The 15,099-nt window shown below is 38.9% G+C and overlaps 1 protein-coding gene across 1 annotated transcript in view; it reads left to right on the top strand.

Annotated features, from left to right (window-relative positions):
* The window catches only part of vopp1b (VOPP1 WW domain binding protein b), a gene marked incomplete at its 5' end in the record, with an annotated part of 31,321 nt that extends 18,581 nt beyond the window's left edge, over window positions 1–12,740 (top strand). Inside the window, one exon of the mRNA XM_080793831.1 lies at window positions 12,482–12,740. Within this exon, the coding sequence (XP_080649957.1) occupies window positions 12,482–12,699 (218 nt within the window). The 3' untranslated portion in view covers window positions 12,700–12,740. The remainder of the gene's footprint in view (window positions 1–12,481) is intronic.
* Window positions 12,741–15,099: the final 2,359 nt, after the last annotated feature.

The raw sequence follows: 15,099 nt of genomic DNA on the forward strand, positions 1-15,099 counted from the left end.
CCCATCGTTTTTGTCATTTCGTCATTTTTTTTCAAAAATGATGAAAAATTGCGCGCTATAGTATGCCGTACGATATGGGCTATAGCCCACGGTCCAAAATGATGAGAAACGAGGCTAACTTTTTTTTCCAAAATTTCAAAAAACATGGGCTATAACCCATCGTTTTTGTCATTTCGTCATTTTTTTCAAATCCTCAAAAATGATGAAAAACTGCGCGCTATAGTATGCCGTACGATATGGGCTATAGCCCACGGTCCAAAATGATGAGAAACGAGGCTAACTTTTTTTTCCAAAATTTCAAAAAACATGGGCTATAACCCATCGTTTTTGTCATTTCGTCATTTTTTTCAAATCCTCAAAAATGATGAAAAACTGCGCGCTATAGTATGCCGTACGATATGGGCTATAGCCCACGGTCCAAAATGACGAGAAACGAGGCTAACTTTTTTTTCCAAAATTTCAAAAAACATGGGCTATAACCCATCGTTTTTGTCATTTCGTCATTTTTTTTCAAATCCTCAAAAATGATGAAAAATTGCGCGCTATAGTATGCCGTACGATATGGGCTATAGCCCACGGTCCAAAATGATGAGAAACGAGGCTAACTTTTTTTTCCAAAATTTCAAAAAACATGGGCTATAACCCATCGTTTTTGTCATTTCGTCATTTTTTTCAAATCCTCAAAAATGATGAAAAACTGCGCGCTATAGTATGCCGTACGATATGGGCTATAGCCCACGGTCCAAAATGATGAGAAACGAGGCTAACTTTTTTTTCCAAAATTTCAAAAAACATGGGCTATAACCCATCGTTTTTGTCATTTCGTCATTTTTTTCAAATCCTCAAAAATGATGAAAAACTGCGCGCTATAGTATGCCGTACGATATGGGCTATAGCCCACGGTCCAAAATGATGAGAAACGAGGCTAACTTTTTTTTCCAAAATTTCAAAAAACATGGGCTATAACCCATCGTTTTTGTCATTTCGTCATTTTTTTCAAATCCTCAAAAATGATGAAAAACTGCGCGCTATAGTATGCCGTACGATATGGGCTATAGCCCACGGTCCAAAATGATGAGAAACGAGGCTAACTTTTTTTTCCAAAATTTCAAAAAACATGGGCTATAACCCATCGTTTTTGTCATTTCGTCATTTTTTTCAAATCCTCAAAAATGATGAAAAACTGCGCGCTATAGTATGCCGTACGATATGGGCTATAGCCCACGGTCCAAAATGATGAGAAACGAGGCTAACTTTTTTTTCCAAAATTTCAAAAACATGGGCTATAACGCATCGTTTTTGTCATTTCGTCATTTTTTTTCAAATCCTCAAAAATGATGAAAAATTGCGCGCTATAGTATGCCGTACGATATGGGCTATAGCCCACGGTCCAAAATGATGAGAAACGAGGCTAACTTTTTTTTCCAAAATTTCAAAAAACATGGGCTATAACCCATCGTTTTTGTCATTTCGTCATTTTTTTCAAATCCTCAAAAATGATGAAAAACTGCGCGCTATAGTATGCCGTACGATATGGGCTATAGCCCACGGTCCAAAATGACGAGAAACGAGGCTAACTTTTTTTTCCAAAATTTCAAAAAACATGGGCTATAACCCATCGTTTTTGTCATTTCGTCATTTTTTTTCAAATCCTCAAAAATGATGAAAAATTGCGCGCTATAGTATGCCGTACGATATGGGCTATAGCCCACGGTCCAAAATGATGAGAAACGAGGCTAACTTTTTTTTCCAAAATTTCAAAAAACATGGGCTATAACCCATCGTTTTTGTCATTTCGTCATTTTTTTCAAATCCTCAAAAATGATGAAAAACTGCGCGCTATAGTATGCCGTACGATATGGGCTATAGCCCACGGTCCAAAATGATGAGAAACGAGGCTAACTTTTTTTTCCAAAATTTCAAAAAACATGGGCTATAACCCATCGTTTTTGTCATTTCGTCATTTTTTTCAAATCCTCAAAAATGATGAAAAACTGCGCGCTATAGTATGCCGTACGATATGGGCTATAGCCCACGGTCCAAAATGATGAGAAACGAGGCTAACTTTTTTTTCCAAAATTTCAAAAAACATGGGCTATAACCCATCGTTTTTGTCATTTCGTCATTTTTTTCAAATCCTCAAAAATGATGAAAAACTGCGCGCTATAGTATGCCGTACGATATGGGCTATAGCCCACGGTCCAAAATGATGAGAAACGAGGCTAACTTTTTTTTCCAAAATTTCAAAAAACATGGGCTATAACCCATCGTTTTTGTCATTTCGTCATTTTTTTCAAATCCTCAAAAATGATGAAAAACTGCGCGCTATAGTATGCCGTACGATATGGGCTATAGCCCACGGTCCAAAATGATGAGAAACGAGGCTAACTTTTTTTTCCAAAATTTCAAAAACATGGGCTATAACGCATCGTTTTTGTCATTTCGTCATTTTTTTTCAAATCCTCAAAAATGATGAAAAATTGCGCGCTATAGTATGCCGTACGATATGGGCTATAGCCCACGGTCCAAAATGATGAGAAACGAGGCTAACTTTTTTTTCCAAAATTTCAAAAAACATGGGCTATAACCCATCGTTTTTGTCATTTCGTCATTTTTTTTAAATCCTCAAAAATGATGAAAAACTGCGCGCTATAGTATGCCGTACGATATGGGCTATAGCCCACGGTCCAAAATGATGAGAAACGAGGCTAACTTTTTTTTCCAAAATTTCAAAAAACATGGGCTATAACCCATCGTTTTTGTCATTTCGTCATTTTTTTCAAATCCTCAAAAATGATGAAAAACTGCGCGCTATAGTATGCCGTACGATATGGGCTATAGCCCACGGTCCAAAATGATGAGAAACGAGGCTAACTTTTTTTTCCAAAATTTCAAAAAACATGGGCTATAACCCATCGTTTTTGTCATTTCGTCATTTTTTTCAAATCCTCAAAAATGATGAAAAACTGCGCGCTATAGTATGCCGTACGATATGGGCTATAGCCCACGGTCCAAAATGATGAGAAACGAGGCTAACCTTTTTTTCCAAAATTTCAAAAAACATGGGCTATAACCCATCGTTTTTGTCATTTCGTCATTTTTTTCAAATCCTCAAAAATGATGAAAAACTGCGCGCTATAGTATGCCGTACGATATGGGCTATAAAATGATGAGAAACGAGGCTAACTTTTTTTTCCAAAATTTCAAAAAACATGGGCTATAACCCATCGTTTTTGTCATTTCGTAATTTTTTTCAAATCCTCAAAAATGATGAAAAACTGCGCGCTATAGTATGCCGTACGATATGGGCTATAGCCCACGGTCCAAAATGATGAGAAACGAGGCTAACCTTTTTTTCCAAAATCTCAAAAAACATGGGCTATAACCCATCGTTTTTGTCATTTCGTCATTTTTTTCAAATCCTCAAAAATGATGAAAAACTGCGCGCTATAGTATGCCGTACGATATGGGCTATAGCCCACGGTTCAAAATGATGAGAAACGAGGCTAACCTTTTTTTCCAAAATTTCAAAAAACATGGGCTATAACCCATCGTTTTTGTCATTTCGTCATTTTTTTCAAATCCTCAAAAATGATGAAAAACTGCGCGCTATAGTATGCCGTACGATATGGGCTATAGCCCACGGTCCAAAATGATGAGAAACGAGGCTAACTTTTTTTTCCAAAATTTCAAAAAACATGGGCTATAACCCATCGTTTTTGTCATTTCGTCATTTTTTTTAAATCCTCAAAAATGATGAAAAACTGCGCGCTATAGTATGCCGTACGATATGGGCTATAGCCCACGGTCCAAAATGATGAGAAACGAGGCTAACTTTTTTTTCCAAAATTTCAAAAAACATGGGCTATAACCCATCGTTTTTGTCATTTCGTCATTTTTTTCAAATCCTCAAAAATTATGAAAAACTGCGCGCTATAGTATGCCGTACGATATGGGCTATAGCCCACGGTCCAAAATGATGAGAAACGAGGCTAACTTTTTTTTCCAAAATTTCAAAAAACATGGGCTATAACCCATCGTTTTTGTCATTTCGTCATTTTTTTCAAATCCTCAAAAATGATGAAAAACTGCGCGCTATAGTATGCCGTACGATATGGGCTATAGCCCACGGTCCAAAATGATGAGAAACGAGGCTAACTTTTTTTTCCAAAATTTCAAAAAACATGGGCTATAACCCATCGTTTTTGTCATTTCGTCATTTTTTTCAAATCCTCAAAAATGATGAAAAACTGCGCGCTATAGTATGCCGTACGATATGGGCTATAGCCCAAGGTCCAAAATGATGAGAAACGAGGCTAACTTTTTTTTCCAAAATTTCAAAAAACATGGGCTATAACCCATCGTTTTTGTCATTTCGTAATTTTTTTCAAATCCTCAAAAATGATGAAAAACTGCGCGCTATAGTATGCCGTACGATATGGGCTATAGCCCACGGTCCAAAATGATGAGAAACGAGGCTAACCTTTTTTTCCAAAATCTCAAAAAACATGGGCTATAACCCATCGTTTTTGTCATTTCGTCATTTTTTTCAAATCCTCAAAAATGATGAAAAACTGCGCGCTATAGTATGCCGTACGATATGGGCTATAGCCCACGGTTCAAAATGATGAGAAACGAGGCTAACCTTTTTTTCCAAAATTTCAAAAAACATGGGCTATAACCCATCGTTTTTGTCATTTCGTCATTATTTTCAAATCCTCAAAAATGATGAAAAACTGCGCGCTATAGTATGCCGTACGATATGGGCTATAGCCCACGGTCCAAAATGATGAGAAACGAGGCTAACCTTTTTTTCCAAAATTTCAAAAAACATGGGCTATAACCCATCGTTTTTGTCATTTCGTCATTTTTTTTCAAATCCTCAAAAATGATGAAAAACTGCGCGCTATAGTATGCCGTACGATATGGGCTATAGCCCACGGTCCAAAATGATGAGAAACGAGGCTAACTTTTTTTTCCAAAATTTCAAAAAACATGGGCTATAACCCATCGTTTTTGTCATTTCGTCATTTTTTTCAAATCCTCAAAAATGATGAAAAACTGCGCGCTATAGTATGCCGTACGATATGGGCTTTAGCCCACGGTCCAAAATGATGAGAAACGAGGCTAACCTTTTTTTCCAAAATTTCAAAAAACATGGGCTATAACCCATCGTTTTTGTCATTTCGTCATTTTTTTCAAATCCTCAAAAATGATGAAAAACTGCGCGCTATAGTATGCCGTACGATATGGGCTATAGCCCACGGTCCAAAATGATGAGAAACGAGGCTAACTTTTTTTTCCAAAATTTCAAAAAACATGGGCTATAACCCATCGTTTTTGTCATTTCGTCATTTTTTTCAAATCCTCAAAAATGATGAAAAACTGCGCGCTATAGTATGCCGTACGATATGGGCTATAGCCCACGGTCCAAAATGATGAGAAACGAGGCTAACTTTTTTTTCCAAAATTTCAAAAAACATCGGCTATAACCCATCGTTTTTGTCATTTCATCATTTTTTTCAAATCCTCAAAAATGATGAAAAACTGCGCGCTATAGTATGCCGTACGATATGGGCTATAGCCCACGGTCCAAAATGATGAGAAACGAGGCTAACTTTTTTTTCCAAAATTTCAAAAAACATGGGCTATAACCCATCGTTTTTGTCATTTCGTCATTTTTTTCAAATCCTCAAAAATGATGAAAAACTGCGCGCTATAGTATGCCGTACGATATGGGCTATAGCCCACGGTCCAAAATGATGAGAAACGAGGCTAACCTTTTTTTCCAAAATTTCAAAAAACATGGGCTATAACCCATCGTTTTTGTCATTTCGTCATTTTTTTCAAATCCTCAAAAATGATGAAAAACTGCGCGCTATAGTATGCCGTACGATATGGGCTATAGCCCACGGTCCAAAATGATGAGAAACGAGGCTAACTTTTTTTTCCAAAATTTCAAAAAACATGGGCTATAACCCATCGTTTTTGTCATTTCGTCATTTTTTTCAAATCCTCAAAAATGATGAAAAACTGCGCGCTATAGTATGCCGTACGATATGGGCTATAGCCCACGGTCCAAAATGATGAGAAACGAGGCTAACTTTTTTTTCCAAAATTTCAAAAAACATGGGCTATAACCCATCGTTTTTGTCATTTCGTCATTTTTTTCAAATCCTCAAAAATGATGAAAAACAGCGCGCTATAGTATGCCGTACGATATGGGCTATAGCCCACGGTCCAAAATGATGAGAAACGAGGCTAACTTTTTTTCCAAAATTTCAAAAAACATGGGCTATAACCCATCGTTTTTGTCATTTCGTAATTTTTTTCAAATCCTCAAAAATGATGAAAAACTGCGCGCTATAGTATGCCGTACGATATGGGCTATAGCCCACGGTCCAAAATGATGAGAAACGAGGCTAACTTTTTTTTCCAAAATTTCAAAAAACATGGGCTATAACCCATCGTTTTTGTCATTTCGTCATTTTTTTCAAATCCTCAAAAATGATGAAAAACTGCGCGCTATAGTATGCCGTACGATATGGGCTATAGCCCACGGTCCAAAATGATGAGAAACGAGGCTAACCTTTTTTTCCAAAATTTCAAAAAAAATGGGCTATAACCCATCGTTTTTGTCATTTCGTCATTTTTTTCAAATCCTCAAAAATGATGAAAAACTGCGCGCTATAGTATGCCGTACGATATGGGCTATAGCCCACGGTCCAAAATGATGAGAAACGAGGCTAACCTTTTTTTTCCAAAATTTCAAAAAACATGGGCTATAACCCATCGTTTTTGTCATTTCGTCATTTTTTTCAAATCCTCAAAAATGATGAAAAACTGCGCGCTATAGTATGCCGTACGATATGGGCTATAGCCCACGGTCCAAAATGATGAGAAACGAGGCTAACTTTTTTTCCCAAAATTTCAAAAAACATGGGCTATAACCCATCGTTTTTGTCATTTCGTCATTTTTTTCAAATCTTCAAAAATGATGAAAAACTGCGCGCTATAGTATGCCGTACGATATGGGCTATAGCCCACGGTCCAAAATGATGAGAAACGAGGCTAACTTTTTTTTCCAAAATTTCAAAAAACATGGGCTATAACCCATCGTTTTTGTCATTTCGTCATTTTTTTCAAATCCTCAAAAATTATGAAAAACTGCGCGCTATAGTATGCCGTACGATATGGGCTATAGCCCACGGTCCAAAATGATGAGAAACGAGGCTAACTTTTTTTTCCAAAATTTCAAAAAACATGGGCTATAACCCATCGTTTTTGTCATTTCGTCATTTTTTTCAAATCCTCAAAAATGATGAAAAACTGCGCGCTATAGTATGCCGTACGATATGGGCTATAGCCCACGGTCCAAAATGATGAGAAACGAGGCTAACTTTTTTTTCCAAAATTTCAAAAAACATGGGCTATAACCCATCGTTTTTGTCATTTCGTCATTTTTTTCAAATCCTCAAAAATGATGACAAACTGCGCGCTATAGTATGCCGTACGATATGGGCTATAGCCCACGGTCCAAAATGATGAGAAACGAGGCTAACTTTTTTTTTCCAAAATTTCAAAAAACATGGGCTATAACCCATCGTTTTTGTCATTTCGTCATTTTTTTCAAATCCTCAAAAATGATGAAAAACTGCGCGCTATAGTATGCCGTACGATATGGGCTATAGCCCACGGTCCAAAATGATGAGAAACGAGGCTAACTTTTTTTTCCAAAATTTCAAAAAACATGGGCTATAACCCATCGTTTTTGTCATTTCGTCATTTTTTTCAAATCCTCAAAAATGATGAAAAACTGCGCGCTATAGTATGCCGTACGATATGGGCTATAGCCCACGGTCCAAAATGATGAGAAACAAGGCTAACTTTTTTTTCCAAAATTTCAAAAAACATGGGCTATAACCCATCGTTTTTGTCATTTCGTCATTTTTTTCAAATCCTCAAAAATGATGAAAAACTGCGCGCTATAGTATGCCGTACGATATGGGCTATAGCCCACGGTCCAAAATGATGAGAAACGAGGCTAACTTTTTTTTCCAAAATTTCAAAAAACATGGGCTATAACCCATCGTTTTTTTCATTTCGTCATTTTTTTCAAATCCTCAAAAATGATGAAAAACTGCGCGCTATAGTATGCCGTACGATATGGGCTATAGCCCACGGTCCAAAATGATGAGAAACGAGGCTAACTTTTTTTTCCAAAATTTCAAAAAACATGGGCTATAACCCATCGTTTTTGTCATTTCGTCATTTTTTTCAAATCCTCAAAAATGATGAAAAACTGCGCGCTATAGTATGCCGTACGATATGGGCTATAGCCCACGGTCCAAAATGATGAGAAACGAGGCTAACTTTTTTTTCCAAAATTTCAAAAAACATGGGCTATAACCCATCGTTTTTGTCATTTCGTCATTTTTTTCAAATCCTCAAAAATGATGAAAAACTGCGCGCTATAGTATGCCGTACGATATGGGCTATAGCCCACGGTCCAAAATGATGAGAAACGAGGCTAACTTTTTTTTCCAAAATTTCAAAAAACATGGGCTATAACCCATCGTTTTTGTCATTTCGTCATTTTTTTCAAATCCTCAAAAATGATGAAAAACTGCGCGCTATAGTATGCCGTACGATATGGGCTATAGCCCACGGTCCAAAATGATGAGAAACGAGGCTAACTTTTTTTTCCAAAATTTCAAAAAACATGGGCTATAACCCATCGTTTTTGTCATTTCGTCATTTTTTTCAAATCCTCAGAAATGATGACAAACTGCGCGCTATAGTATGCCGTACGATATGGGCTATAGCCCACGGTCCAAAATGATGAGAAACGAGGCTAACTTTTTTTTCCAAAATTTCAAAAAACATGGGCTATAACCCATCGTTTTTGTCATTTCGTCATTTTTTTCAAATCCTCAAAAATGATGAAAAACTGCGCGCTATAGTATGCCGTACGATATGGGCTATAGCCCACGGTCCAAAATGATGAGAAACGAGGCTAACTTTTTTTTCCAAAATTTCAAAAAACATGGGCTATAACCCATCGTTTTTGTCATTTCGTCATTTTTTTCAAATCCTCAAAAATGATGAAAAACTGCGCGCTATAGTATGCCGTACGATATGGGCTATAACCCACGGTCCAAAATGATGAGAAACGAGGCTAACTTTTTTTCCCAAAATTTCAAAAAACATGGGCTATAACCCATCGTTTTTGTCATTTCGTCATTTTTTTCAAATCCTCAAAAATGATGAAAAACTGCGCGCTATAGTATGCCGTACGATATGGGCTATAGCCCACGGTCCAAAATGATGAGAAACGAGGCTAACTTTTTTTTCCAAAATTTCAAAAAACATGGGCTATAACTAGTGGTGTCAAAAAATATCGATATGAATCGATAATCGATTTTAACATTAACGATGCGACTACATCGATGCACGTGTGTCTGGATCGGTCAAAATAGCGTCTGCATCGGACGTTGGTTCGATCCCAAAGCTGCGAATCGATATAATTCAACTAACTGCAGGAAAAACACAGATGTACAAGCCCAAAGCGCTGTGCATTGCGACGGGTAGATAGCTTGTAGATCTGCTACTTCCAGCGCAGGACGGGCGCATGCTTATGATGACGCTCTATTGCATCAGCAGCCAGCGACAACAGACGAGCACAGTAGCAGCATAAACCACTCGTTGTCAGACGGAATACACACGCAGATACGAGTCACGACACAGCATGATTGCACATCTGTGCTTTGCATTTCATCCACGCTTCTATAGCCTTTTACATTTCATTTCCCATCCACGGGCACAAGCAACGTGATATCAACAGCTTCCACCCGATCTGGATGGTCGTGTTGTTTCTGACGAGGGTAGCAACAGTTAGCATGGGAGCTAACATTAGTTTAACTCTGGTCCATATCGTTAGAAGGAGTCCTCCTTAATAACTCTATGGTCCATTCGTTCCCCAACCCTCACACTCGATGCTGCGTTTACACAGGCAGACACAAAGACGAATGGGAATATCATTTGGAGCAGGCCGAGCAGCTACTGTACACGTCTGTTTGCATCGACAGTATGACTGTATCGTTGCGTCTGGTTTCACTGTCCACAGCAGGCATGACCTGTCAAAACAATGCACTTCCCAAAGCTCAGAGATATGCCACCAGTCTCCACCACCTATAAATTCAAACCCAGAATGTCTTTCCCCAGCTATCTCATTCCACTTTCATTTATTTTATTCCATAGTCTTAGTTTTTCTCTTATAAAGTTGTTTTTATTAGTTTTCTAATGTTCCCCATGAAAAGCGTCTAAGTACTCAGAGAAGCATTATATAAATAATAATATTATCACTATTATTATTACTACTTTTTTAATTGCCTATTCATTCATTGATTCACTCGTATCCAAATCCATTTGAAATAAAAGCTCACTGATCAGGTCAAATAGGCCTATTGATATGTGATTAAAATGTGATTAATTGAGATTAATTAATCACAAATCCTCCAATTAATTAGATGTTTTTTTTAAGTCCCAACCCTATTCTTTATAGATCTAGCTTCAAATTAAAAATCTAAAAAAGGTTAAATGTGTCAGATCGCACCGTATCGCATCGAATCGCATCGAATCGCCTCAAATTCCACAAAATCGAAATCGCATCGAATTCCACCGAATCGAATCGAATTCGAATCGTTCTGTGTATAAATGTATCGTCTCTGAATCGCATCGTAGCCCATGCATATCGATACGTATCGAATCGTCTTGTAAAGGAGAGATGCACACCCCTAGCTATAACCCATCGTTTTTGTCATTTCGTCATTTTTTTCAAATCCTCAAAAATGATGAAAAACTGCGCGCTATAGTATGCCGTACGATATGGGCTATAGCCCACGGTCCAAAATGATGAGAAACGAGGCTAACTTTTTTTTCCAAAATTTCAAAAAACATGGGCTATAACCCATCGTTTTTGTCATTTCGTCATTTTTTTCAAATCCTCAAAAATGATGAAAAACTGCGCGCTATAGTATGCCGTACGATATGGGCTATAGCCCACGGTCCAAAATGATGAGAAACGAGGCTAACCTTTTTTCCCAAAATTTCAAAAAACATGGGCTATAACCCATCGTTTTTGTCATTTCGTCATTTTTTTCAAATCCTCAAAAATGATGAAAAACTGCGCGCTATAGTATGCCGTACGATATGGGCTATAGCCCACGGTCCAAAATGATGAGAAACGAGGCTAACTTTTTTTTCCAAAATTTCAAAAAACATGGGCTATAACCCATCGTTTTTGTCATTTCGTCATTTTTTTCAAATCCTCAAAAATGATGAAAAACTGCGCGCTATAGTATGCCGTACGATATGGGCTATAGCCCACGGTCCAAAATGATGAGAAACGAGGCTAACTTTTTTTTCCAAAATTTCAAAAAACATGGGCTATAACCCATCGTTTTTGTCATTTCGTCATTTTTTTCAAATCCTCAAAAATGATGAAAAACTGCGCGCTATAGTATGCCGTACGATATGGGCTATAGCCCACGGTCCAAAATGATGAGAAACGAGGCTAACTTTTTTTTCAAACATGGGCTATAACCCATCGTTTTTGTCATTTCGTCATTTTTTTCAAATCCTCAAAAATGATGAAAAACTGCGCGCTATAGTATGCCGTACGATATGGGCTATAGCCCACGGTCCAAAATGATGAGAAACGAGGCTAACTTTTTTTTCCAAAATTTCAAAAAACATGGGCTATAACCCATCGTTTTTTTCATTTCGTCATTTTTTTCAAATCCTCAAAAATGATGACAAACTGCGCGCTATAGTATGCCGTACGATATGGGCTATAGCCCACGGTCCAAAATGATGAGAAACAAGGCTAACTTTTTTTTCCAAAATTTCAAAAAACATGGGCTATAACCCATCGTTTTTGTCATTTCGTCATTTTTTTTAAATCCTCAAAAATGATGAAAAACTGCGCGCTATAGTATGCCGTACGATATGGGCTATAGCCCACGGTCCTAAATGATGAGAAACGAGGCTAGTCCGATAATACACACTGACACATTTCTTTTTAATAATAATAATAATGAATTATTAAAATGTATGACGTCATGAACGGGGCCTCCTGATCCTTAAGGCCGCCCCCTGACTATACACTGTAGTGACAACGCCCTCTCTCTCTCTCTCTCTCTCTCTCTCTCTCTCTCTCTCTCTCTCTCTCTCTCTATCAATTTCATTTATCAAAAGGCTTTATTGGCATGATAAATATGTTCTACATTGCCAAAGCACACATACAACAAAACAAAAAGTCAACATTGCGCACACCGAGACAACAACTCTCTGCGCACACATTAACAACAACGACAAACATCCCAAAAATAATGAACAACAAGCAATACAGTAACAATGAAAATAAATGAACAAACATAAACATAACAGCAACTCTCTCTCTCTCTCTCTCCTCCGGCAGTTTCCCAGCAACCAGGAGGCATGCCGGGCTTCGGCGTCAACGGCATGACGGGAGGAGCCGGAGACTCCCCCGCCGCGTGCATGTCGGCACCCGCGTACGCGGTGCAGCCCGGCTCGGCCCACGCCGCCATGATGGGCGGCGCCTACCCGCTGCCGCCGTCCTACTACAACCACCCGCCGCCGCCCTACGAGCAGCTGTTCAACACGGACAAGAAGTAACGTCGGGGGAAACCGACCGACCGACCTCCCGGGGAGGTGGAGGCAGGGACGTGCAACACATAGACATGGCCCCTTTTACCCGTCTGTATAACAACTGTCCTTTCCAGACCCACACAAATGCAGCATTTACTTATGGTTGGGAAAAAATGCAAACGCCACGTCCTCTCCTTTCCATGCCGTGCCGGAAGGAAAGGCAGCATTCAGGGGAATTGCTTCCCCCCCCCCCCCCCCTTTCCCTCCGAAGTCTCCTGAACTTTGAACACAGCATTTTTGCGTTGAACAAATTTTGTTTTAGAAATCAAGTGCTGCTCTCAACGCGTCCTAGCACGACGAGCTTGTAGATCAGCTCTTTTCGCAATTCTTTGGTCTAAAAGTGTCCTCTTACCGGAAGGGGGAAAACGGACGACTAATGCATGGGAATGAAGGACGGACGGGAGAGCGAGCGGACCAGGAGCAACGCGGTCCTGCTATTCATTTCAGTGGAAGTTTCCCAGTGGCGTTTTGAAGCACCCAGAAGAACGTTCAAGTTACTATAGCCTTCAAATCACTGAATATACCTTTAAGAGGAGAGGGACAGCAAGGGGGGAACAAACATACAAACGACAAACAAACAACATAACAAAGAAAGCTGAAAATAAAACTCTTAAGATGATTTTATGTACATACACAAAGCGTACAAAAGTAGTATATGTAGTTACTGTACAGTACATGAGGTTAGAAGACATACGGTGTAAAAGTATGTACAGTACTTGAGGCTATAGGCATAATAAAGGTGCAGGTTGAAAAAGATAGTAGCAGCTGCAACACATGACTGGAATGGTATAGACCAGTGGTTCCCAAAGTGGGGTCCGGGGACCCCCAGGGGTCCTTGAGGGAGTTCCAGGGGGTCCCCAGCTAAATTATGGTTTAGAACCAAATTGACCCTTATGGGTCTGTAACAATCAATGTAATCTTTTTCATCAAACCAATATAGAATACACCTGCACACTGTATTTGCGGTACATGAGTATTTTCTTTAACATTCAGTGCCACCTGGTGGACACCAGTTTTGGCCACTGAAGCCCATTATAAAGAAAATGTAAATATATTGTTCATGTAATGTGCATATCATCACCTGCACACCAGATTAGAGGAATTTTCAAAATATGGATTAATTAAAAAAAACAAATGAATATATATATATATATATATTTTTTTTAAATAGGGGGAGGCGTCCAAAGGCGTCCTGTGCTCCTCAGGCATGATACAGTGTGCGGGTGTATTCTATTGCTTTCATTGATGTCCACTGGCCTACACACCTGTGCATACGCCTGATTTCTAGGTGTGCGAAGGTTTTCTCCTACACTCTCAGAGTTCAAATTAACATTGATTTTACACTATAAATCCATCTCTGGGGTCCCAGAGATGGAAATGCCATTAAATGGGGGTCCGTAGACTAATGGTCCTTGAAATTAGACGGAGTGAGAGTCACTGCTAGAGCCGTAGAAATCTTCTCTTATGGCATATCTTTTCAAACGGGGGTCTGCGGGCTAATTAGTGTCAATTTGGGGGTCCTTGACATGGAAGCTTTTGGGAACCACTGGTATGAACTTATGACAGTGACATAAGTAACTTAGTGACAATCGAAATAGGGTAAATACAAAAATGAAATGGTGATTATGGAGAACCATGCACGGAAGAAAAACGTTCAAATGATATTTTGCATTTGAAGAGGTTACTCCTTTCGTTGTTTTTGTTGCGGTCTAGTGTGTTTAGGGTTTTCTTTTTGAGAGTTGTGTCGGAACATTCATCTACTTTTCAGGTGACTTGTCCCGGAAAACCACCAGTACTACTACAGTATATATGTGTATATTCATTGTGCCTGGTCCCGCATGGGCCTATCCTTGAGTTTCACTCATTTTTGGGTTCCCTGGCAGAAAATGTTCATGAAACCGAAACGTTGTTGCCATTGAATAATGTGTGGAAGTAGATTATGTACTGTGTAAGATAGCCTACATCAGTGGTTCCCAAAGTGGGGTCCAGGCCGGGACCCCTATAGGGATCCTTGAGTGAGTTCCAGGGGTTTCCCCAGCTAAATGATACCCTTTATGGGTCTGTAACTCTGAGAGTGTACAAATGCCATTTGGTATCATTTGTACACCCTCAGAGTTAAAATTAAACATTGATTTTACAATATGAATTGGGGGTCCGTAGACTAATGCATGTCAAACTGAGGGGTCCTTGAAATTAAACGGGCTGAGAATCACTGCTAGAGCTGTAAATATCTCCTCGTATGGGGGTCCCTGGCATATCCTACATCATTTGACCTTTTCTTCACATTATGCAACAGATGATGACCAGACAGTTTTGTAGGTTTGTAAGTCTGCATTTTGTCATGTTCCCTTTATGCTCCTGCTGCTT

The sequence above is a fragment of the Protomyctophum bolini genome, assembly GCF_963924005.1.
Source record: "Protomyctophum bolini genome assembly, chromosome: 21".
Classification (NCBI taxonomy): domain Eukaryota; kingdom Metazoa; phylum Chordata; class Actinopteri; order Myctophiformes; family Myctophidae; genus Protomyctophum; species Protomyctophum bolini.